Source organism: Miniopterus schreibersii (genome assembly GCF_964146895.1).
Source record: "Miniopterus schreibersii genome assembly, chromosome: 19".
Classification (NCBI taxonomy): Eukaryota; Metazoa; Chordata; class Mammalia; order Chiroptera; family Miniopteridae; genus Miniopterus; species Miniopterus schreibersii.
The window spans coordinates 29,875,672-29,901,418 of NC_138119.1; the positions used below are offsets into that span (position 1 = coordinate 29,875,672).

General features: G+C 38.0%; 1 protein-coding gene across 5 annotated transcripts in view; it reads right to left on the bottom strand.

The window, feature by feature from the left end:
- The window catches only part of C4BPA (complement component 4 binding protein alpha), a 31,870-nt gene extending 8,322 nt beyond the window's left edge, over positions 1-23,548 (bottom strand). Inside the window, exons 1-8 of one of the 5 annotated variants that reach the window (XM_081121404.1) lie at positions 23,282-23,548; positions 15,642-15,808; positions 14,491-14,676; positions 13,546-13,645; positions 8,723-8,808; positions 8,357-8,551; positions 6,670-6,852; positions 2,540-2,740 (exon numbers count right to left, since the gene is read on the bottom strand). In XM_081121404.1, coding sequence (XP_080977530.1) covers positions 2,540-2,740; positions 6,670-6,852; positions 8,357-8,551; positions 8,723-8,808; positions 13,546-13,645; positions 14,491-14,676; positions 15,642-15,801 — 1,111 coding nt within the window. In that variant the 5' untranslated portion in view covers positions 15,802-15,808; positions 23,282-23,548. Of the gene's footprint in view, positions 1-2,539; positions 2,741-6,669; positions 6,853-8,356; positions 8,552-8,722; positions 8,809-13,545; positions 13,646-14,486; positions 14,677-15,641; positions 15,823-23,281 lie in introns of all 5 variants that reach the window. The other 4 variants (XM_081121405.1, XM_081121402.1, XM_081121403.1 and 1 more) reach the window with 4 other exon arrangements.
- Between the last annotated feature and the right edge of the window lie 2,199 nt (positions 23,549-25,747).

Sequence of the window (25,747 nt, forward strand, 5' to 3'; positions counted from 1 at the left end):
TAAAAGCAGTAAGAAAAAAGCAATTAGTTACCTACAAGGGAGCTCCCATAAAACTGTCAGCTGATTTCTCAACAAAAATTTTGCAGGCCAGAAGGAATTGGCAAGAAATATTCAAAGTGATGAGGAGCAAGGACTTACAACCAAGACTACTCTACCCAGCAAGGCTATCATTTAGAATTGAAGGACAGATAGAGCTTCCCAGACAAGAAAAAAACTAAAGGAGTTCTCCACCACAAAACAGTATTATATGAAATGTTAAAGGGCCTTGTTTAAGAAGAAAAAATATATCAAAAATATCAGCAACAAAATGGCAATAAATACATATCTATTAATAATTGAATCTAAAAAACAAAATGAACAAACAGAAGAGAAACAGAGTCATAGATACAGAGAACATTTTGACAGTTGCCATATGGGAACGGGGTTGTGGGAATGGTTGAAAAAGGTAAAGGGATTGAGAAGTACAAATTGGTTGTTACAAAATAGTCATGGGGGTGTAAAGCACAGCATAGGGAATAGAGTCAATAATATTCTAATAACCATGCATGGTGTCAGACGGGTACAAGATTTATGAGAATGATATCAGGATGATTACTGAGTAAGTTATATAATGTCTAACCACTGGAGCGTACACCAGAAACTAATATAATAATGTATGTCAGCTCTATTTGAAAATTTCTTTAAAAATTTAAAATAATAGATTCCTTAAAATAAAAAATAAAAAGTTTATATCCACCTGACAGTGAATGCATGGGAATAAACTTAAATATTGCTATGGCAAAAGTTTTTCTTCTCATGCCAACTTTAAGAAAAATAGCCATTCAGATTCTTTTATTTTTAATGCAATAAGAGCTGATATAGGGATATAATTTTTTATTCATTAGTAGAAATATTTTCAGATAGAACTTGGTATTGTTTGATGAAAGAGAAAATATCAGAGGAGAATAAAATACTCTATTTTCCATATCGGGAGCTTGACCAGCACTACAATGTGGTCTTGAAGTCATATTCGAGTACTCTCAGCACTCATTTGCTTATGAATTAAAATAAAAATGCCTAATAGTCATATGGCTTTTAAATTGTAACAATATTTATGTAATGCTTCACATTGTAGAAAATGCTTTTTAAGAAATATGTTCTTATTGATTTTAGAGAGAGAGAAAAGGAGGGGGAGAGAGAGAAAAAACCATGGATGAGAGAGAAACATTGATCAGCTTTCTTCTGCACAACCCCTACTGGGGATCCAGCTTGCAACCCGGGCATGTGCCCTGACCAGAAGTGGAAGTGACGACCTTTTGGTCCATTAGATGATGCTCAACCAACTGAGCCACACCAATGAGGGCTGTAGAAAACACTTTTAAATATTCAATTCATGAATCCAAATTCACATTTAATCAGATTTCATGATAAATACCATTTCACTTTGCCTTTTAAATGGTTAAAGATATCCTTTATTAAATAATCATACTGATAAGAGTATATTAAATAAAATAAATATAATTTCAAAGTTGTTTTTAAACATGTATAAACATTCATTTATATAAAAAATTAACATCTTAATTACATGTTATTATTTTTTATTCTTTAAAGAAGATCCTCAAAGGCTCATATGAATCAATACTTTGTATGTAAGTTGTGGCAATAATTTTTTTTAAATATATTTTTAATTCAGTAATTTTGTTAAAACCTTTTATTCAATTTCCCCAAAATGAGCCTGAATAACTGCAATTAAACTGTAAGTCCTAATATGAAATGAGTAATCTTTCAATAGGTTGATCTAAACTACCATTTTTCATTATTTATGCATTTCACATTTTTCAAATTCCAATCTGTAGAATAAAGTTTCCTGTATTCTTTGTCTCAGTGTCTTCACCTCTAAAACGGGAAGGTTTTGATAGATGTGGTGAAGAAAGCATTTTCTCCCTCTGTTGTCAATTCCACTGAGGATCATAAAATTTCTTCTACTTGTGTTTCAGCCCCTCACTCCTCTCAGAAAATGAAGAGACATCTTCTACTAGTGAGACTGGAGAAAGTCTCCTTTCTCCCTTACTGAGGCAAGAATGCGGGGTCAGGGTCTGTCTGCTGCAGGCAGTTGTAAGATCCAGTTCTTTCAGCTCACAGTCCCATGCTCAAGAGACATGAGACACGGGCCACCCTGCAGCTGGTTAAGTTCATGACTCTTTCATAGACTTCCTGCTACCAAGCACCCCAAAATCTACATTCAGATTAAAAGGGCTAATGGATGTCTGACTTTGGCAATAGTTAAACTGTATTCTCCATTCTACTGTTATCAGTAATGAAGCTAACACTTAATTAGAATCATGTTTGACTTCTGAACTGGGATAAGGAAAGGTTACTATTTCTCGGCCCCTCAAACTCCAAGCTCTTTATGGTCTCGTCTGGCAATAACAGTCATTTTGTTGAATTAATATAATTATAAATTCATCTTGAGTAATGCAATTATTTTCACTTAAGGTAGAAAATCCTAGAACATGCTGAACATTTAATATAGTAAAATATTTTTAAAACAGAAACTCACCCTCACATTCTGTATGTGGGGTCCACAGCAAGTTTCTCTGACAAGTCACAGTCGTAGGCTTATTTCCAGCGGTTTTATAACCAGGATGACAGCTGTACTTCAACACAGTCCCGACTTCATACATTCTGTCTTTTGTTGGTTTGCGGTAGCCATGTGGTTCCCAGGAAGCATGTAGGATTTCTGGTAAGCCAGTACAACTATCTGTTCATAAAAGAAGAGCAAAGGTAAAGGACACTGTTACTAGGGTTGCGACATGATCAATGAGCCTGTCCTACCAAAGGGTGTCATGTGTTCATTCAGCCATTAACCAGCCTGCCAAGGCTGATGAATGAGCCACACACAAAAACACACATAGACGTGTGCCCAAATAGACATGTACACAACACCAGAGAGGGTCTTACTAAACATAATACCAAATGGTTTCTAAATGTCGTGTCAACTATCTAAAATGTTAATTCTCCTTCCTCCTCATTGCACTTCAGAAAATTTAGTCTCTGAACTGAAGCATTAGGCTTGCTGGGTAGGTGTGATTGGAAAACTGTCCTAGGTAAATCTAAGTTTCTTATTTCCTGACTTATTTATTAGGAAAAATAAACAAGCCATTCCCCTCATCCAGATGACACCAGGAGTACATTCATTAAGGGCTGATCAAGAGCAAAAATGCTCCAACCACCTTTTGAGAGTGGACCTTGTGTCTTGTCTTCTTTACTCTTTCCTGATACTACTGGTTCATATCATATGGAAATATCATGCAAACATTAGCCGAGTTGGATGTTTGTTACGTTTTCTCTTCAGACATTTTAAATGATATATAGGGTAAGGTTCTTTTCTAACAGTTTTATTGAGATACAAGTCATATAAACATAAAATTCACCCATTTAAAATATACAATCCAATGGGCAACCACCCCACTATCCAACTTTAGGATATTTTTATCAACCCCAAAAGGAACTCTGTGTTCATTAGCAGTCCCTCCCTATTCCCATATCCCCCCAGGCCCTGGGAGGCACTAATTTACTTCCTCTATCTATGGATTTGCCTATTCTGGACTTTTCAAATAAGTGGAATCATCTAATATGTGGGGGTTTTTTTGTAACTGACTCAGCATAATGTTTTCAAGTTTCCTCTATTTTATAGCATATATCAGTACTTCATTTATTTCCATTGCCAAATGCTATTCCATTGTGTGAATATAGCACTTTTTGTTTATCTATTTTTGAGCTGACAGGCATTTGGGTGTTTGGCTACTATAAACAATGTTGCTGTGAACATTAAACATAAAATTTTTGTGTGTGGACATCTGTTACAATTTTAAAACCATATGAATATTGGGCATTTTTATTTTAATTCATAAGCAAATGAGTGCTGAGAGTATTCGAGTATGACTGCAAGACCACATTGTAGTGCCGGTCAAGCTCCTGATATGGAAAATAGAGCATTTTATTCTCCTCTGATGTTTTCTCTTTCATCAAACAATATCAAGTTCTATCTGAAAATATTTCTACTAGTGAATAAAAAATTATATCCCTATATCAGCTCTTATTGCATTAAAAATAAAATAATCTGAATGGCTATTTCTCTTAAATTTGGCATCAAGAAGAAAAACCTTTGCCATAGCAATATTTAAGTTTATTCCCATGCATTCACTGTCAGATGGATATAAACTCTTTTTTTAGGATTCTATTATTTTAATTTTTTAAAAAATTTTTCAGATAGAGTTGACAGACATTATTATATTAGTGTACACACCAGATACTAAAGGAACTTCCACAGGCTGAAAGCAAGTGACACTAGTTAGTCATTTGTATCTTTGAACATATTTATAATAACTGCTTTGAACTTCTTTTTTGCTAAGTCCAACATGTGGGCCTCCTCAAAGGCAATTTTCATCATCATCTTTTTTTTTTTCTCCTTTGGATGGGTCACTCTTTCCTGTTTCTATTCATTTCTGATAATTTTTTGTTGAAAACTGAATATGTTAGATAATATATTGTAGCAACTTAGGATATTGATTCCTCTTCCCCATCTCCAAGGCCTGTTATTATTATTGTCTCCTTATTTGTTCATTGACTTGACTATACTAGTGCATTTAAGTTTATTTTCCCCAAATTTATAGAGCAATCTATAATGGTGCTCCCAAGAGAGCACGGCCTACCAGCAGTGACAACTGGTTTTCGTTTGTCTCTTTCTTACTAAGCTTTTGGCTGGTCTGCCTCTATTGGTATTACAGACAGCTGTTAGCCTCCACTAATTGTTAGCTGATGGCTGTGTTGTTTTTGACAACTTCCTTGGGGCATAAATTGTTTCACAGTCAGGTCCAATTAAAGTCAGATCCCTTGGCAGGGGCAAGGCATTGACGCACTTTGAGGCTTGCTCCAAATCTCCTTTGCGCTATGGATCAGGAGTTGGAAGAACATGAGAAACTCATTCCTTACCAGATGCCCATCGCAATCTTTCCTACAGTGTAGGAGCTGTGGCAGGAGAGAGGGAGAGGAGATAGGAACTGGTACTGTCACCCAGCTATGTCCATCAGCAAGTATAGATATTCCATAGCCCAGAGCCAAGGAGAATGAGATCTGCCAGTGTTCACAAATCTTCCCAGGATAATTCTTCTACTTTAGGAAGCTGGGGAAGATGGGAGATGACACTTGGCTGCCAAAACCACTGCAAGGCAGGAAAGGGCACCTGAATTCATTACCAGATTCTCACCTTGGATTCTCCCTCTGTAAAGAAGGTCAGGGTGGTAGAACAGATACTAATGTCTGGCTGCTGCCACCTGAAGCATGGAGCTTTGGAAAATGCTATCACAAGATGTTCACTGTAAGCCAAATCCACTCTGAATAGCTGTTCCACCCCAGCAAGTTGGAGAAGATGGGAATTGCCATTTATGAGCCCACTGCAAACAGTTCTCCCACAAGACTTTTGGGGACTGGGTACATATCCTAGCTCTAATGTAATGGTCTCCCACTGTTTGTTCCAAGTCTCCATAGATTTTGTTAGATTAATGCTTATTAATTTATTGTAATTCTTTTGATTAATCTTCAAAGATCTTAAATGGTTATCTTTGCTAATTATGGCCACTTAATAGATCGGAGAGAGGTTTTCCCAAGCTCTTTTCACCGCTATTCCTGAAGTCCCCACTGTAAGGTTCTTGGCATTTAATAAGGGTAAAAGTAAGATCATAAGGTATAAGTGACTTCCTCCCATTTCTAGTTGTATGACCTTGAGCAAGTCACTTAACCTTGGTAAACAGGCTCCTCATTTATAAAATGAGTATAATAATAGTGTTACAATTCTTGGGAGGATTCATTGAGTAAATTCTTGTTGTATACCTAGACTAGTGCCAAGTTATCATTACTACTATTTATATTATTTTTTAATTTTTCAAGTACAGTTCACATTCAGTATTATTCTTTATTAGGTTCAGGTATAAAACATAATGGTTAGACAATCATATACTTTATAAAGTAGTTCCCCTGATATTTCAAGCACATACCAGGCCCAACACATAGCTATTACAATATTACTGACTATATTCCTGATGCTGTAATTCGCACCCCTGTGACCATTCTGTGACTACCAATTTGTATTTCTCAATCCCTCATCTTTTTCACCTGGCCCTCCAACCCCCATTCCCTCTGACAACCATTCGTCTGTTCTCTGTACCTATGGGTCTGTTTCTATTTTGTTTATTTACTTTGTTCTTTAGATTCCACAGATAAGTAAAATCATATGGCATATTTTCCCTCAGGACACTTTATTATTATCTTTCAAAACAATTATCATAATATAATGATTTTGTCAGAACAAGAGAATTTTCTATTAACTGCAAAAAAATCATTGAAATAAATGTTTTGACCCACAATGTCTCCAGTGCTAACGTCTCCCCTTAGGGAGTGTGCACCCTGCACAGCTGCACGTGGCAGTTATTTTGTGATGTTATATGATCTTGCTCAGTGTTCTATAATCAGCCTTTTGTCCAACAAGAAAAAAAATAAGGAAAATAATAAATCTAAATTTAAATTTTTACTGTGATTCAAGTGGGCTTAAGCATACGAATAAGCCCCCACCAATATTTCTGGGTATCTTTAGATGCCAAACATTGAAATTCCTTTATGGTTTGTACTTACTGATCTCACATACGGGAAGAGGAGGGCTCCAGTTGCCTTCTGCTTCACAATGGCTTGAACTGCTGCCTTTGAGGATAAAACCTTTATTGCACTCAAATTGAACAGGGTTTTTGTAACTGTAGGTGGATCTAAATCCAAAGATTACCTTTCCATCTTTAACATCTGGCTGAGGACAGATGATTTCTAAAGAATTGCAAGAAAAGACAAGTGGATTATAAAAGAGAAATGTCAATAAGGATATCACTGCTATTGCTAATCCAATTCCAAGTATAACACAAAAACCTGATATTGTGCATATCAAGTAAATACAAGGAAAACATTTAAAAAAGCATATATACATATAATCTCAACTTTTAAAAGCCTCAGTAAAATGCGGTCTGTGGATAACTCCAACTTCCTCATTTTTCTCAAGAAAAACTAGCCGTATATAACCCTAGAAGAAACACATTCTCAAAGTCCCCCAAAACTCCCCTTATAATGTCCTACCTTCCTGGATGATTTTGGTGGTGGGTCAGTGGCCAATGGTAAGTATACGATGTTCATGATGATGAGGCAGCCAAGGCCTCAGAGATCTGCACCCTCACAAGCAAAGAACAAGCTCTCCCCACGCCCAGCAGTCAGTCAAGTCCTGCCACCTTAGTTCCTCTACAACCCCTCAACTTCTTTCCAGGCCCACTGCCATGGTTACAGTTGAAGCCACTTTCACTTCTTGGCTGGGTGGTACCTACGGGTTAAGTTTTGTCCTGCTTCAAATTGTCAGCCGTTCTGCAGCCAGGTACCTTTCTAAAATGCAGCACATTAAATCCCCTGGTGAAAGCCTTTCGATGTTTCTCTACCACCTTCTTCCTGAACTCTTGAGAGAAACACACAAGGCCCTTCATAACCTGACCCTGCTAACTTTCCAGCCTCAGTATCTGTCATCCCCACCTCCTGCAGAACAAACTCCAGGCATTTAGAACTGTATCACGCTCTCATCCCCTGATCTGAGTGTGTCCTGTGAGGAGTCAGAATAGTAAGTGATGATATGTAGGCACTGAGTAGCGAAGGGAGATTAGCAAACCAGCAATACCACAATATATCCTTCAGTTCAATTACTGCTTGCTTTGCCCTGTTGACCTTCTGGTGCTTAGTAGGTTTAGCTTGCCCTATAGGCATATGTGGTTGATATTACAAGTGCTGGCCAAAATTTCCTGAACAGACAAAAGATAACATTCTCAAATTCCCTCAGGGTAGGTAGGGTCTACACAGCACTAGTTTTGGACTAAAGGCTGCAATGTAAAGCGATATGTGGTTACTACCAAGCCAAAGCTCGAAGAAGCCAGATCACACTTTGCTCCTCTTTCTCCCTCTACTGAAGACGTTGTGAAAATGCCTTTTACTATGAAGGTGCCACAAGATCAACCTGGGATGCTGAGCTTGTTGCTAAACTAATACCTAGAGAGTCTCCAGGACATGCAGTAGACTGAGCGTGCGTGAGAATCAACTTCTCCTTCGCAAAGCCAATGAGCTCTTGGCGCTGTTTGTTACTGTATAATGCTAGGGGTTGACCAAATAAATCACTTTCATCATTGCAATAAGCAGTTTGTCTTTTAATAATTTCATTTCCCCCAGCCAACTGACCTTCCTCACCCCTTTCAACAAAAGAGAGACATTCAAAGGAGGATTCGACAATTCCACTGCAACTTACTTTTACAAGTAGGAGGGTTGGGACTCCAGACGCCTTTTGTTTTATTTTCCACTGTGCAGTAAATGGAAGCTTTGCCTAACATGGAGAAGGTGGGGTCACAGCTGTAAGTGACAGAAGAACCATATGGGTAGGAATCTTCACTGCCAGCATTGTGCTTCCCATTGACGATGTCTGGAGGGGGCTTGCACAGGGCGACTGGGGTGAGTAAGTGAGGAAGAGAAAACAATCAGGGAAGGCATCTTTCCAAATCTCACTTCCAGGATGCAAAGTCTCACGGAGGGCACAAAAAGCAGCAAACATGCACAGGAGGTTCATTACCTAACTTAGCATAAGTTTATAGTCAAATCAGAAAAAGTCTTTACTTACTTACACATTGTGGGAAAGAATTACTCCAGCCAACTGATCTATCTTGGATCTCACAATAACTAGTGGTTGGGCCAATTAAGATATATCTGAATAAAATAGGATAAAAGATTTTAATGGAATTGTTTCTACCCTACATTAAATTACATAAAAGCATCTGAACAAATAGAATTGCTACTCAATATTAAAATCGAAGAAATAAGGTTTTTTCAGATAACACTTCCCATGGAGCCCCTCAGTGAGTAAAATTTCACTACAGCAATGAGATGTGTGTTTGTTCATTTGTTCTTTAGTTCTGCAGTTTATTACTGAGCATCAACTAGATGTCAGTCATCCAGAGTTCAAGAAGAACAATATAGGGCAAAAAACCTCCTTTGAATGTGTTATGCAGTTTGGATGAGAGTAGCAGCTAGATTACCGGCTCTAAACTCTACTGGTTTACAGTTTCCTTTTGATTTCCAGACTCTTGCCCTTTCCCATACACCATAAACTCTCTGTTCACAATCCCCACTTTTATGCTTTTGATGGTTTCTAAGCTTTCTGCCTTTTATACATTATGGTAACAGAAAAAAACAAATCGTTAGCATGATTTCAAATTTTTCAAGGAATTACCTACAATATGATTGAACCCTAACGTAAATGCTACGCTCAACAATTTCAGAGCCCCCAGAGTTTATTTAACAATAGCTTAAAGAAAATAAATCTTTTTTTAAAGAAAAGTAATCTTTCCATAAGATAAAATACAGTGAGAATTAAACACATCTTTATTTTGAAATATCTTTAAAATGCCCTTTTTTTCTAACCTAGCCAGGAGAACAAGTGAAAAGTACTGTTTCTGGTAATTCCAATAGGAACACATCCATGTTCCAACAGCACCATAGCGCTGAATCTTTTCCCTTTCCTTCTTAGCAGCTCTTCACAAGAAGGGAGCTAGGATAAACATGAGAAAATCAAACAAAATGAAATGGTGACAATAACAAAAAAGAATAGAGGAAAAAATGTAAGACATAGATAACAAGCAGAGGAGAATGAACGTGCACTTAACTGGACAACCCGAAGAAGGGACACAGAAAAGAATAGAACAGCGATTTTAAATGTGTTTCAAGTAAACATTACAAAAGTAGAATAATACCTTAATCTACATTTTAAAATTGTGTATCACATAGCAACAAAAATGAAACAAAGTGGTTTGGATCAAAACAACTAAGAGTAGGATTATTAGGTGTCAAAGGTAAAGAATAGTATCTCCGGGCAGCCAAAGAAAGACCAAGTCACGTTTAAGAATGAGAATTCCAGGTGGGCACCAGGGTTCTCTACACCTACATCCGCTAAAGAAGGCTATGCAGCCATATCTATAAGACAGTCGAGAAAAGAAATTATGAACCAAGGGCTTTATATCCAGCCATGCTATCGCTTAAGTACCAAGGCCTCAGATAGTATTGAACCTGCAAGCACTTAATTATTAATTTCCACTCGGAGCTTTTCTTTTAGGAAACCAGCAGAAGGCAAACTATAGTCAGCCACACTGTGACAAGGGAAATTGCAGCAAAAGCAACTCCTTTGTTGCCACATCTGCAAGAGTTGGGAGTGAGATCAAGTTACAGGCATCTATGACTATTTACCAGTAATGTTCAATATGAACCTAAGATAACACAAGTGACATAAATTTACTGGTAGAAAAGACAGAGCAGGGTGGGTTCAGGGAGGGAGAACACAGTGTAAGGTTACTGTTGCTCATAACAAGAAACACAATTTTTTTTGACATTAAGAAAACTTCTATTAAACTATAAAATACATAGAACATGAATAAATCCTGAGTGCACAGCTCAGTATATTTTCACCAGATAAACACACTCCCATAATCAGCCAGACAAACAAAACATTCCCAGCATCCCAGAAGCCCCCTTTTGTCCCTTACTGGTGTCTAATCATCCCCAAAGGTGGTTACTCTTCTGACTTCTAACAGGATAAACCAATTTTGCCTGTGTTTGGCTTCGTTTGTTCAGCATTTGTTTGTGAGATGTATCCATGTTGTACATGTAGCAATATCATGTACATTGCCACTGCCCTATTGTATTCTAATGTATAGCCACAGTGTACTTTATCCACTCTAATGTTTTTGGCTTGGGGCTGTTATAAAGAATGCTGCTATATGCAAATTTTTGTAAATGTCTCTTGTTAGCAAACTCATTTCTGTTGAGTATGTAGCTAGAAATTGTTCAGCTTTGATAAATATCTCGAAACAGTTTGCTAAAGTGGTTGTACGAATTTATACTCCTACAAGTAGCTTATGAGAGAAAACAGGGAACAAATTTAAACTGCCTAAAGATAAAGGGGAATAATGATATTACATCAATGTAAATGTATAAAGGTAACCACTAGAACCAAATTAATAATATATATATACACACACATAAAAGCAGTGAGAATACATAATGGAAGAAAAGATCCATTTAAAATGGCAAAAATGAAATATCTAGGTAAAAATGCTTCAAGAAATGCAAAATCTATGTGAAGAAAACTTTGAAACACTAAAAAAAAATGACAAAAAGACTACAATGAATGGAGCAGAATATGTCACCCCAAAATGTACCACTTTGGCACAAAGGTTATTTAGAGCTAAAGGCACTTAGCTCTAGGTTATTTAGATTATTTAGAGCTAAAGGTTAGGGAAGGGCTCCCTAACCTCCTCTTTTCTTCCTGAAAGCAGATCAAACTCCCATGTGAAAGATGCTTCCCTGTACCAGGAGGAAAAGGCCACCGTTATTACCAGAGATGGGGAGCTGAGTAAGAGAGAAATCTGTACCAACAGGTCTTATTTAAAATAACCCAAATAAATGAATGAATGAATAAATAAATAAATAAATAAATAACCTTTATCTTCCTTTAGCCTCCTCATATATTTTAGTTACTTTTCCACAATTACTGTTTTTCATTCAATCTAATATATAACCACTTAGGCCTAATCACTTTGGGGGTCTTCATTTCCTGTGAAGGCTCCCACGTACATGTAAAAATAAAACCTGTACGCTTTTCTCCTGTCGTCTTATGTCAACTCAGTTCTCAAGATCAATCAGAGATTCTAAGAGGCAGAGGTAAATTTTCCTAAAATTAAGTTAAAAACTAACCCAACACTGATATTAAAATATGCTTAATTCTAAAGTTATCGAGAAAAATAAAAACAAGCATTGTCAGAAAAATTCTGGGGGGGGGAAAAGTGGTAAGTAGGACTATCCACATTGGCTATTAAAACATATAAAGCCTCCATACGGAGACGCCTGTAGAGTGCACATGTGAACATATAGGCAAAGGATGGCACTCAACAGGAAGTCTAGAAATAGGCCCGATACTTACGGGAAATTAACGTAATACCAAAAACGCTCTCAAATCATTGGCTTGAAGATGGACTTTTTAATAAATGATGTTGGAATACAGAAAAGCCTTTGGGAAAATATATAGTAGGAGATGTACCTCATGTCCTGCACACAATATACTGACTCCAAATCGATCAAAGCTTTAAACATTAAAAAGAATGAAAACCCAAAGGCAGCATAAACCTAGGCAAATACTTTAAAATCTTGTACCGGGGGTGGCTTTTTAAATCAAGATCTAAAGCCCAGAAGCCATTTTTTAAAAGGAAACTGATACATTTGACAACGTAAAGATAATTTCTCTTTGAGAAGAAAAAAACATACCAATAACCAAGTCAAGCAAAACGTAATACACTTCTGGGGAAAAGCTGCCTTTCGTATCAAAAACAAGGTCCATGGGTTCATGGGGGGGGGGGGGGGAGGCGAGAGTAGGTTTACAGTTGTTTGTGTGGTAAATAATACAATAATTAATAAATAATAATACAAGAATAAAGTGCATTTTGACTCACAGCTGTAAATCTACTTTTGCCCCACCTGTGTGTGTGTGTGTGTGTGTGTGTGTGTGTGTTAAGAATAATTAGGAGTTAAAAATAAAAAGTTAAGTCAAGAGAAAAAAGTGGGCAAAGGACATGCCAAATAGTTTACAAATAAATACAAACATCTCTTAAACATATACAAATATGCTCAACTTCACTCATAGTAAGAGAAATATACATTGAGACTATAGTGAGATTTTATTTTTACCTCTTAAATTGGAAAAATTTCAAAAGATTGACAGGTCTTCAAAAGTTTGACAACACTCTTAGTTGGAAAGTTTATGGACAGACAGACATTAGCATACTCTGCAAAACCATGTAACCCCAAGGCAGAGCAACTTGCAATATCTTTCAAATTTTCTAATATATGCATTTTTTGACCCAGAAATCCCACTGTGGGAATTTACCTTACAGATATAACTACATATGTACAAAATTATATATGTACAAGGTAAAGTCATCAGAGCCCTGTTCAGAATAGCAAAGGATTAAAAATACCCATGGATCCATCAAATACATTATTAATACATGATATATCCAGCAATAAAAATTTTATGCAGTTGTAAAAACATATCAACAAGGAACCTTTCTATGCACAAGAATGGAAATATCGCCTGTATATATTGATAAGGAAAAGTAAGCCCGATTTAAAAATTAAGTTTGTGATTGAGAAGGTGCAAAATAAAAATATGTACTAATTTCTTAGATTGTATTTGTAAAAGTAAACACTAGAAAGACGCATTAAAAAAAATGAATAAAAATAAATCCTTGTTTAAGGACAGGAGGAATGGGTGGTTGGTGATAGAGTAAAAGCAAAGATTCTGTGTATACCTTTTTACATTATTTTCACTTCGGAATTATATAAACACAAAAGCTATTAATTTCTTAAAGTGTTGTTTCAAGACGGCCTCACACTCACCCTTCTAAACAGTTGAATTCTATGTGTGATCCGAAAGAGTAATCTGTCGTAATGATCACTTGCCCGTTGCGTAACTCTCCTGGGTTGCTGCATTGTCTCCCTGAGAGAAAAGTTAAAATGAGAATTAGTGATTTCAAGGTCTCACTGATATGACATTACGAAAGAAGACTGATGGGTTAGCTTTCACCTCTCTTTCCAGAAAGACCAGAGGTTCAGATCCAAACTTATTTCTGATCCCGACTCACTGAATTTTTACTTTGGAGGAAAAATAAATTTTTTTCTGATACATTTTACCAATAGAGAAAAATGTCCAGTTAAGTCACTATGCTCATGGACCTATGGTCCAGGATTGAACACACTGAGCAGGGAGCTATGCTGTGTTCTATGTCAGCGGCCTGTACTTGGCTCTTAAGTCACTCAGAAATGCATGTCCTTGGCCACAAAAGGCACAAAGAAAAAAAAGAGATTGTACACCCTTACTACTGGAAAAACATCACAGAATATACTCAGCGGAGAGGGGATCACAGCACCTTTTTCCAAACTCAGCAAATATTTTGGGTGAGATTTCTTTGAAAACTGCATTGCCACTTTCTAGCCATATAACTTTTTATAATTTTGTGAAGAGTGAATCTGGTTTTCAATATTTTAAAATTGAATTTGTAGTTAACTTCTGAAAGGAGTGCTTGCTGAATTACCTTGTAAAAAACAGACTTAAATTTTCAGTTGCAACTAGGCAGCTCCTAATTTTTCTGTCTTACTTATTTGTTTGTTGGCTTACTTATGTTCTTCACAAAGTGGCAACGTGTATATTAAAATCAGTCGCTGACAAACTGGGTGGTTTCTTAGTGAACAAAAGTTCTCATTTGCATTCAGAAAGCTTCGTTCCTGAGACAACTTTGCAAAAAAGGAAAAAGCACAAATAAGAAAATAAATGTTCATACTTACTGATACAGAAGGTGGTGTAGTCCCATGTGCCTCCTACCCTGCAGGTAAGAACCTGATTTCTTGAACCGGTCCTACTATAGCCAGGGCGGCATCTGTAGCTCAGGGTAGTTCCAGTTTTGTAGCTTGTTTCATTCGTCTCACTTAGTGGAGAAGCAAACTCTAAATAGGGTGGGGGGCCACAACTCCCTGGACACCAAAATGACAAAGAGCACCGAAAGTTACAGCTTGGGACTCAGCATCTTAGTGTTTTCATCACTATGATTTTTAGAGCAGGAACCATTCTTTCTCCTCTAATCAAGAAAAATAATAACTCCTTTTATCTCTATTGTTCAATGAATCCAGTGACTGATCAGTAATACATGTTTATTGATAAATGATCATGACAAAAGGCAAAAATTTTTCAGCCTTTCTCTATTATGTATAAGATAATTTATTTTAAAAGGATGACAGACATGGTTTCATCAGCCTATCAGATTTTCCATCTCTGCTGACTCAGATGCATCTGTGCCAAGTCAGAAGTCCCTACAACTTCCCTCAACAGAAACATAGTATTTCATTTAAAATAACTGTATATAACATTGGTTGCCTCGGGGAAGGGAAACTGGGTGGCTGGGAGATGAATTGGAATGACATTTTTGTTTGTATTTTTTTGTGCCTTTAGGATTTTGAATGCTATGGAGAAAGAAACGTGAAGCCCTAGAAATATAAAAATCTTAATCCTGTTTTTTTAGCAAGAATCAAATGCAGAACTGATTTACCTTTTCCAAGTCCTGGTAGTATACATTTCCCCCCTCTATTCTGGATAAACCCACTGTCAGTGAAAACCCTTCTGTCAAGCTGATACATAATATAGATTTGTCTCAAATCATGGGTGGGAGACAGATTGAGAAATTTCTGAAGAAGAAATCTAGCAAGAAGTGTCTAGAAAACTGCCTCTTTCATGGGTAAAGCAAATCCCCCTGAATTCCAAGTAACTCCAAATCCCCTTAAATTCCAAATTTCAAATAAATCCAGATTCCTGATCAAACAAAGCTTTGGTTGCTGAAGACGGATTTCTGCTAAAAGCTTAATCATCTCTTTGTTAGTCTTAAAAGTGAACAAGTGGATGACCTTGAATGCTGATTGCCAATCTAAACTTGTCTAATACTCACCAAGAACAGTAGCCAAGAGAGCAGCCATCAAGGTCATTTGGAACAGAGTTGGATCAGAGGCTCTCAGCCTAGGGAAGGGCCAGGCTGTCATCTTCCCCTTTCGATCAAGGGTCCCATTCAGAGCTCTCGGAGGGTGCGTGACCTGAGGTTTCTCCAACATTTTTCTGCTGAAAGAACTCATCTTAGTAAACGCTCATTGAATCCTTACTTGTTATAAAGCACTAGGATTAATGGTATGGGATCTATGTCTTCAAGAAAATACAGCCTAGTGGAAGAAATGACATGCGCAACTGTTACAACACAAAACAGTGTTAGCTTCTGGGGTGAGAATTGGGGGGGGGGGGCTCTATTGAGAAGACAGATTAATTCCAAGTGGAGAGAGAGGAGGTGGCTGTATCTGAGTCAGGTATGCTTTAAAGGTTACAGAATGGGTGGATGCAGGGCAGACTGGGGGAACAGTAGATAATATTTCAGTGTGGCTGGAAAATAGCGTCTGACATAGGGAGATGGTCTTAAGGAAGGTGCAACCTACAGGTGTGTCTGAAAGGGATATAAAGGCCAAGTTTAGGAATTTATGGATGCTACTCTTTGGGGAATAAAGAGCCTTCTTTGTTTTTGTTTTTGGCTTGTTTGTCTTAAAGCTAAGGAGTGACATCTTTGTGCTTTAAGATCACTATAGCACATGTGTACTTGACGGCATGAGAGATTGAACTAAGAGAAGAAACAGGGAGGTTGGCTGAGGGGGCCATGGAGGTGGAAGAGGGTATATGGGGGATAAATAGTGATGAAAAATAATAATAAAATAAAATAAAGAGGGAAAATTAAAAAATAAAATAACTTTTTTAAATGACATTACAAAAACAAAAAGACTATTACAATTGACCAGGTGAGCCACAGAGATGATCTGACCAAGGACATGGCAGAGGATTTGGAGAAGAGGGAAAACACGTAAAACCGAACAAAAAGGCAGTAAAGTGATGAGACAGAGAAAAGGAATTGGACCACTATATATAGTTTTGGGAGTTCCTCATGACAACTGTCAACTAAGACAATAAACTGTCAATCAATTTGCAGTTTTGAAAAAATGGTTCTCTATCTATCTATCATCTATCTATCTATCTATCTATAGAAGTAGACATAGATATAGATGATGATATAGAGATAAAGACAGAGAGAGAGAGAGATCTATATATGTAGATATATAGAGATATATAAAGAAATGTACTTTCATTATTTAAACTATTTAAAGACTTATTTAAAGCAAAATCATGAAGGATAGTTTTGTCTTCACCACCACCTCCTTTCCCTTAGGAGAAAAACAATATATCTTAAATTTGCCGTAAAAATAGTCCTGCCCACCCAGTGTGGCTCAGTGGTTGAGCGTCAACCCATGAACCTGGAGGTCACGGTTTGATTCCCTGTTGAGGCACATGCCTAGGTTGTGGGCTCAAACCCCAGTAGGGGGCCTGCAGGAGGCCCCCCGGATCAATGACTCTCTCTCATCAGTGATGTTTCTGTTTCTCTCTCTCCCCCTTCCTCTCTCTGAAATCAATAAAACATATATAAAAACATATTTTTAAAACAGCCCTATTCCTTAAAGGAATATATGAACTTCACTCTCAATGAAGTGTGGAATTTTTTTGAATAGTCATTTTTTAAATTAAATTTATTGGTGTGACATTGGTTAATAATATTATATCGGTTTTGAGGGTACATGTCAATGATACATGATCTGTATATTGCTCTGTGTGCCCACCACCCAAAGTCAAATCATCGTCCATCACCAGAAATGTTGAATTTTATCTTTTATTCTGATACCTCTGTTAGATCCAGATGAGTCTACACTTCCATGTGTCTCTAATTTATATTAAGCACATCTTCATTTAGGTGAAGGGAATCACCTCAATATTTCCCTTAAAGATGTTTCTGTCCCACACTATAGGGGGGTAATTTATAGTGGCCCATCATACTTTGTGGAGGGGCCTAACTTCATTGAGTAATGACCCATAGTATCTTGTCTTTCCAAATTCAATTCTGATGAAGCTATTCCTCCACCAGTTAGTTGTGGGCAAATCCACCTCATCCGTGCACATCCTATCCCATGAACTCTATGCATGGCTGGTGGGGCAATTCTATCCCCAAAATAAGTTCAATCAAATGAGCAATTTAACAAATTATTTTCTTACTAAAAGTGTGTTTACAGAATTTGTATTGAATGAATTGAGGTGTTTTTAAGAGGTTGGGAGGAGCCAGAACCCAGGTTTTGGCTTTACGCACCTCCTCTTTGTGTGTTTCCCCCTCTGTTTTCCTAGCTCATCCCTTCCGATCGCAACTCTCTCTTCCTTCTGCCCCAGCAATCTGATGAGGCTGCAAAGAGTTGATGTTGAGGAAAGTTCCACATAATAAAAACCAGTCCACTAAATCATCCATGAAATTGACAAAATGTGGTAAATTTCTCCCAGGCAATAAAAACGGTTATGAATTATAAAAAAATATAGAAATAAATTTCTTTAATTTTCAGTAAGTCAGTAAATTATGCACATTAGTGAGATTAAAAAGATTTAAAGATACCAATATGTTGGCAAAACAGAATTTTACTATAAAAAATGAGAATAATATGAAACTTCCCATATGAATTGTTGCAGTTGTTATTATTGTATATTCACGAGAAAAATATATACATCAAATATACTCAGAAAAACATTCCATAAGATTCCATAAAAATTCCAAACATTCCATAAAAATACACCATAAGATTAAATATTTTCCTCCAGAAAATTGAACAAAAACATACTTAAAATGCTGTTACAGAGGACATATTCATTATTTTCAAAAATAATATGTTAACAATTATTGAATATATTAAAAATGAATACTTTTTCAAACAGTGTTAAGTAAATTGATAATTTGATAAATGCAGTATATTTACTTCAGTGAACTGATCCCTCAGGAATTAGCATTCACTTAATTGGCTTCTAGTGACTAACTTTTTCAAAGTTTGGTCCGAGCCCCATGTTCCAACTGACCTGGACAGCCTGGCTCCCTGACACTTCCAATTTCCTCCCCCTGCCCCTGCCCATATCCTCTGCTTCCTTCCCGTTTCCTCTTTATTTCCTACTCATCCCGCCAGTCTTTTCTCCAAGGCCCCCTCCTTTCCTCCGGGCCAGCCTCCATATTCCAATTACAATTTAGTGTTTATAACTCTGATTCTGACTTGGCGTATAACTAACGTCTGATGCCTGTCTTCACCGCTAGGCCGTAAGGTCCATTCGTCTCCGCCCTACCTGGGGCCTAGCCCTGTGCCTCACACAGTGAAAGTGCTTAATAAATGTTGAATTTACATCCCAAAGAACCTAGGGACAAAACATGTTTTAAAGAAAAAAAATACTATTCCTGTCCATATCTACTCTTAATAGCATTGGTTTGGTCAAGGTCAGATCTTAACTGGCTTTAAAACTGGCACACCTGGGTCTGGATGAGCATGACCCCTAACGATTTTACTCCAGGCTCTTCCTCACCTGAAGATGACCTGATGTCATCATATAATCAACCGGTCAACAGAGGACAGTAAAGAAGGGGGGAATGGACAAAAACTAGCGCTCCTCCCTCCCCTGGTTATGACAGGAGGTAGAAGGCAGCCTCAGATCCAAACCCTACACTGTGAGGAGGGGTTTCTATCCGTCAGTCTCACACCGACCCCTAGACTCAGGACGACAGTATGTGGTTGGGCTCCGGAGTCAGACACAGGCCCCCGTGGGTTGAATCCTAGATTCCACCACATGAGAGCTAGGTGCCCCTGCACAAGATGCTTAGTGCTCTAAGCTCCTTGAAGCTTCAATTTCCTCTTTTATAAAATAGGAATTACTATACATGTCTCCCAGAATGGCTGCAAAGGGGCTTGGCTTGGTGCATGACCAGCTCAGAGGACATATTCAAAAGGAATGTCAGGGAAGAAAATGACAGAAGTGATGCAATGGGACCCTGAAAGGGCCAGAACTAGATGGCTGTTATCACCAAGCAACTTTCAGCCCCAGGGCAGAGGAAAGCCCGGTGAACCTGGGCCAGAAGCCCTGGGTTGGGTTTTCACTGTGGCCCTTGGTAATAATGAGACCCAGCGCTACACCCAGAGCAGAGATGCTGGCTGGGCCGGGTGGCTTGTCCTGGGCTTCTTTTTCCCTCACTCTTAACTGTATTCTTGGGAGGGACTCATCTACTCCCACAACTTCAATCATCATCCGTGAATGATTCACAGACCGCTGGGCCCAGCTGTCTCCTGTAGGTACAAAACTTTACATGCTCCATTAACTCATTTGCTAATAAAAATCTTATCCTGCCCTATGACTTCCCCTGTAAATGCTGAGCCTTCCAGACCTGCCTCCTTTATTCCCGTTGCTAACTAGTGGAATTCCAGTGCTCAGCCTGAAAAAAAGTTGGTGAAAGAAATCTCAGCAAAATAAGGAGGAAATATTTTCTTTCCTGCAGCTCCAGAAAAGCAGATATCTGCATCATAAATCTAATCTTGCAACCACCTCCTTTCTAACAAAGTTGTTGTTCCTGGACTTTAGAGGTTGTAGCTTTGCCAATGGAAAGTAACATTTAATCCTGGAAAAGCCTCTAATTCTGTTTATCTCAGCAAATTGTTTTTTGTTTGGCATAACATTTAATTTAACATTTGTTTTTGAAAGGTATAAATATTTGTCAGTTTTCTTTGAAAATCCAGAAACCAATTACCACACTTTCCTCTTCACCTGCAATTCTGAGAGCAAGCTAAAATTTTTGACTCTTGATTTTTTTAAATTCAGCTTTATTGAGATGTAAGTGACTAATTGTAAGTTATTTAAAATGTGCATCATGATGATTTGACATGCAGATGCCCTGTGAAAAGATCTGCTCCCCCACTCCCACTAGCTAGCAAATTAATATATCCATCACCTCACATATTTATCTTTACTTTTTTGGCAAGAACATTTAAGTTCTACTCTCTTAGCAAATTTTAATTATAAGATACAATATTATCAACTGTAGTCACTGTGTTTTACATTAGATCCTCAAGCCCTCTTCATCTTATAGCTGAAAATTTGTACCCTTGTACCAGCTTCTCCCTATTTCTCCCATATCTATTCCCAACCCCAGCCTTGGCAACCACTTGTTAGATTTCTTATTTAAGCAAAAACACTTTTTAAAATTTAAAGTTATAATTTTCAAGTTTCAGATCAGTATTTTCAAATGCTTCATTTCTGTCTCCCAGGCACCTTGAATCCAACAGATCCCAAACTAAATGCACTGTCTTCCTTTGAATAGTACTTGACTTCGGTGCTTTCTGTTTCAGCTCAAGAGATAAATAATTTCCACCCCGCCTCCCAGACCAGAAACCTGCGTCATCCCAGCCTCTTCTCTCTTGGCCTCTTTTCATATTCAGAACCTCCAAGGCCCATCACGTTGGCCACAGCAGCGTTAGAACCTGTCACTCTCTTCTACACCCCACTTGCAATGTCCAGGGTTAGGTCCTCATAATTTCCTTCACCCTACCCTAGACCATTGCAAAACCCTTCAAACATGTACAACCCAACTTCCACATTGGTGTGGTTACAATCCTAAAAAAGCAACTTACTTAAAAACTCTCATGGTTCCCAATTCCTTAGGTCCCCATACCTCTCCCTCTGTTTCTGCTCTTTTAAAACACCATGCTTCAACTTCATAATGGTACTTACCTTTCCCAAAACACACCCTGCCTTTACTTTAAAACAACTTCAACCATTTGCATAGAATAGCTCTTGTGAGTGAATGTGCTTACCTCCAACCTCAAGATCTTATGTCATTTCCTTGATGAAGAATTGCCCAACACCACCAAGAAATATCTTTTCTGCTTCCCCAGTACATCTCTGATACCTTAATTGTAACACTGCATTGTATTGTATCTATGCACCTTTGCCTCCGGAAAGAGATTGTAGGTCTTTTGAAAACAAAGAAGTTATTTATTCAACTTTCTAGCCCCAACCTGCTATTGTGAATGGCATATGATAATTATACAACAAATGTAAAATAAATAAAACTCAATTTAATTTTATCTTCTTAAGAACAACTAACTGCCTTGAGGACCAAATGAAATAATGTGTGAAGTGCTTTGTAAATTCTGAAGAGGTGATACAGCGATCCAACTTCCCTTACTAATGCTCAGGATGCATGATGCATCAGTGGTTTACCATCCTCCTCTTTGTGGTCCCTCAGCAAAACCTGCACAGAACCTAAGCAGACCACAGAGTATGGAGATGAAGGATAGGACCTGGGAGTTGAGGAGACCTGAGCTGGAGTCCCAGCAATACCATCATCTAATTCTGTGATCTTGTAGAAGCTACAGCAGCCCCTTGGATCTCAGTTTCTCATCACCAAAACAATCACCTAAACTTAGGTCATCTTTCTAGTCTCTACAAAGTCTAGAATTCTGTAACTGCCCACTGAAAAGCTAAGCCTTCCCTAGCATATGCCCTCAGATTTCAATGACATCATCGCCTTTTAAATTCACATGGAAATGACACCAACTCAAGAGCTATAGTCAACACGGGGAGGTCTCTTGCAAAAAAAAATACTGTTGGCACTTGCCAATGCGATACAATTTGAGAGGCACTGGGAAAATCCTCAGCCCTCAAATTTCTTCTTCCATTAAAGATTACTTTTTAAGTTAATGCATTCATTTTATCTAAACTCCTCCTTTTAAAATTCAGATACCTTTGTAAAGAATAATATTTTCTCCAGTCTCCAGTGTAGTGTCTCCTTGCTCACACCTGCACTCTCAATCACATCACTTTGAGACCCCAGAAAGAACTTGCTTTTACACTTTCCCTCCCATCCTAGAGTTTCTTTATTAGCCTCTCCCTTCTGTGTTCATATGATATTCAAATGTATCTCTACACTTAATACAAACCTTCTTTCATGCTTATTTTTCTTCTGGATACTCTACTTTTTACTCTCCTTGTACTATAGAGAGCAACAAAACAGGAGCAGCCGAAGGATTAAATGAGAACCAGAACAGTGCTATGTCCTGCCCAACCAGGAAGAGACCTTCAAGAAGAAATGGTTATCAACATTCAAAAAGTGAGGAGAGAAAGACGGTGTGGATGACTAAGGCTTCTAGATTCAGGAACTAACTGGATCCTGACCAATATCCTCCTTGTTATCAAATGTAAAGGTCTTTACTGCCCATGGTGAAGGAGATCTAGCGGGGTTAATAAAATCTCCAAAGGAAATTGCATTAATTTTCAGAATGTAGACTATGAAAACCAGGTCTTCTTTGAACTCTTTTGGGAAGTCTGGCTTACCTCCTGCTTCCACTCTCCTACACGGATGGTAAAAAGAAAAAAAAAAAAAGCACAGTCAACTTTAAGATACAATAACAAGAGCAACATCTTACTTCTTTTCTACTCCAGTTTATTTTGAATATGTAATATTATCCCCCCATTTGTAATTAAAAATTGTGGCTCATAAGGGATTAAAAGTACTCTTCAAGTCATGCTATACCCTAATGCAGTACTCCTGAGAAGATTTCTACTGAAACACCCCCAAATGTTTGTCTTTGTCTTACCCTTCTAACCTTGCACTCCTCAATAGGCCAAACCACCCACCTTTCCCCCAAGGCATCCCACCTAATCCACTCACCTGCAAGTAGCTGGGGAAGAAGTAGAAGACTTTATCGTGGTGTCTTGGGTAGTTTCTCGAGGAAGAAAAGTGCCTTGATTTCTAATAGTCCTATCTCCAGATAAGAGTTTACCAGAAAACCCTGAAGCTGCCTAGTAATTGCTCCACCAAAAAAAACCCCAAAATTCCAACCATGTGGTTGGAAGGCTGAATAGAAATGTATGAGCAGACTCTCTATTGGACCAGTGAATGATTAACAGCAGAAATACAGCCCCAGTGTTTACCTAATCTCCCTCCTCTTCACTAGCCCTCATTCTTGATAACATGTCGCAATCATTTTTCTCCTTGCCAACCATTTCCCCTAAATGAAAATGTAATATGAGTTTGATGCCAGAAATTTTTTTTTCTTCTTCTCATAAACGCAAGAGGTTATGAAAGATGCAATCTAGATGGCCTGGAAACCTTGGCTACAACAAGGTTCATACGAAGTTCACGAACATGATCCGCTTTCCATGATGCTAGGTCCAGCAGGCTTTCCTGGGGGCTCAGTGACCTATGGATGATCTTGCCCTGTGCTGGTCTCCAACCCACCTTAAGAAAGTACAAAAGGTGGGGAGTTTAATACATTTACTGAGTTCCTGATGTGTGCCAAGTTGCCTGCAACAATATTAGTACTCAGTAAATGTTGACTACTATCACCACCACTACTACTAAGTGCTGGGCACCCCAGAAGTTAGTCTATCATTGAGTGCTGGTCAGAAGAATGCAATGAATGGCCAGCCACATAGATCTAAGAAGGATCCCAAACCCTGATGTTATCCAATCAAGCTATTAACTCTTAAGATTAAGGTTTGCATGATCAGGAGATTGCTATAAAGAGCAATTTTTCCTGACAACTTTGCTTTTTCTGTAATAAACACCAAAAGTCTCATAAAGATTTCAGAAAAGAAGGAGTTGAATCACAGCAGAAGTTTTGACAGAAGATATGAGATTTGGGTTGAGCTTTGAATGAAAAGTGAAAATTATTATATTAAAATGAGGAAGCTATTAGAGGTAAAAAGAACATGGGCCAAGTCACAAAGGTGAAATTGATTTGATGATTTGACAAAAATGAACATAAAAGGCAGACTCCAGATTGTGCAGTTTTGAGACTTAAGTTAGAGGAAAGACCACCTTAAAGTTGAGTCTTTAAAACACCATTTTTCAATCTATTGGAGTTCTTTACTTTCCAGAGAGACTATTTCAGAATTTTCTCTCCAGGTCACTAAATTGTCTTATTCTCAACAGATGCCCTTGCCTCCTACTTCACTAAAAAATAATCATTCTACAGTAGCTTATCCCCACCTCAAGTTTTCTCTCCTATTTTGGAAGATATTTGTTTGTTCTTTTTTTATTTTCTTGATTGGAGAGAGAGAGATCTATTTGTTGTTCCACCCATTTATGCATTCATTGGTTGCTTCTTGTATGTGTCCTGACCAGAGATTGAACTCGAAACCTTGGCATATCAAGACAACGCTCTAACCAGCTGAGCTAATGGCCAGGGCCTTCCTTATTTTCAATGTGTCTTTCATGCTAAAACATTCCCTTAATCTTGATGAAACCTCAAATTCTATTTTCCTTCTGCTGTGAGATGCTGAACTTCTCAAAAAAGGCTCCTATGTTGTCTCCTCCGTTCTCTTTCTCATTAATCACTTCACACCCCGGCTTTTGTGGCCTTCCCATCTGGCTTTTCCCCACCATTACTGAAAGACCTCTTTGAGGCATGCCCTTGTCTCCAAATTCAAAATTTCTTTAATTCATCTCTTATGATTTCTCAGCAGCTTGGAACACTGCCGATCACCCCCTTCCTGAAGCTCTCTCCTCCCTTGTCTTTCATTAACCGAAACTTTCCTGATTTCCCAATCTTACTAATTGCTCTTTGTTAGTTATTGTTACCCCCACTTCCTTCTCATCTCTAAATATAGATACATCCTAGGTTCTTCTTTAAAAAAATTTTTTTTCCATATCTTTAATTATCTCACCTGCTCTCATGACTTTAACTATTCCCTATTGGAGGACTGACTATACGGTTTTTGTCGCCCATTTGACATCTTACAAGTACCTTATACTCAACACGCCCAAAGGGGAACTTCTCATTTCCTGCCCAGGAGTCTCACTTCTGACCCCACCATAAATCTAGGTTTCCAAGAATACAATTTCAGACTCACCTTCAGATCCTTCCTCTCCCTCACCCTCCAATGTTCAACCAGTTGACATGTTTTTATTGGATTTTGTAATGTCTCTCTTGTCTACTGTTTTCTGTTTCTATTGCCATCAAACCCTTTCCGGTCATCATTGTCTCTCGTGGGGAACGATGACAGTAGATTCTCCGTCTCAGTTCTTTTCCTACTTCCACCTCTACTACCTACTGTTGTGAGAGAGATCGTCTGTGTTCTGTCCCCATTTCCTTGCTGGAAAGTCTTCCATCTGTTCTC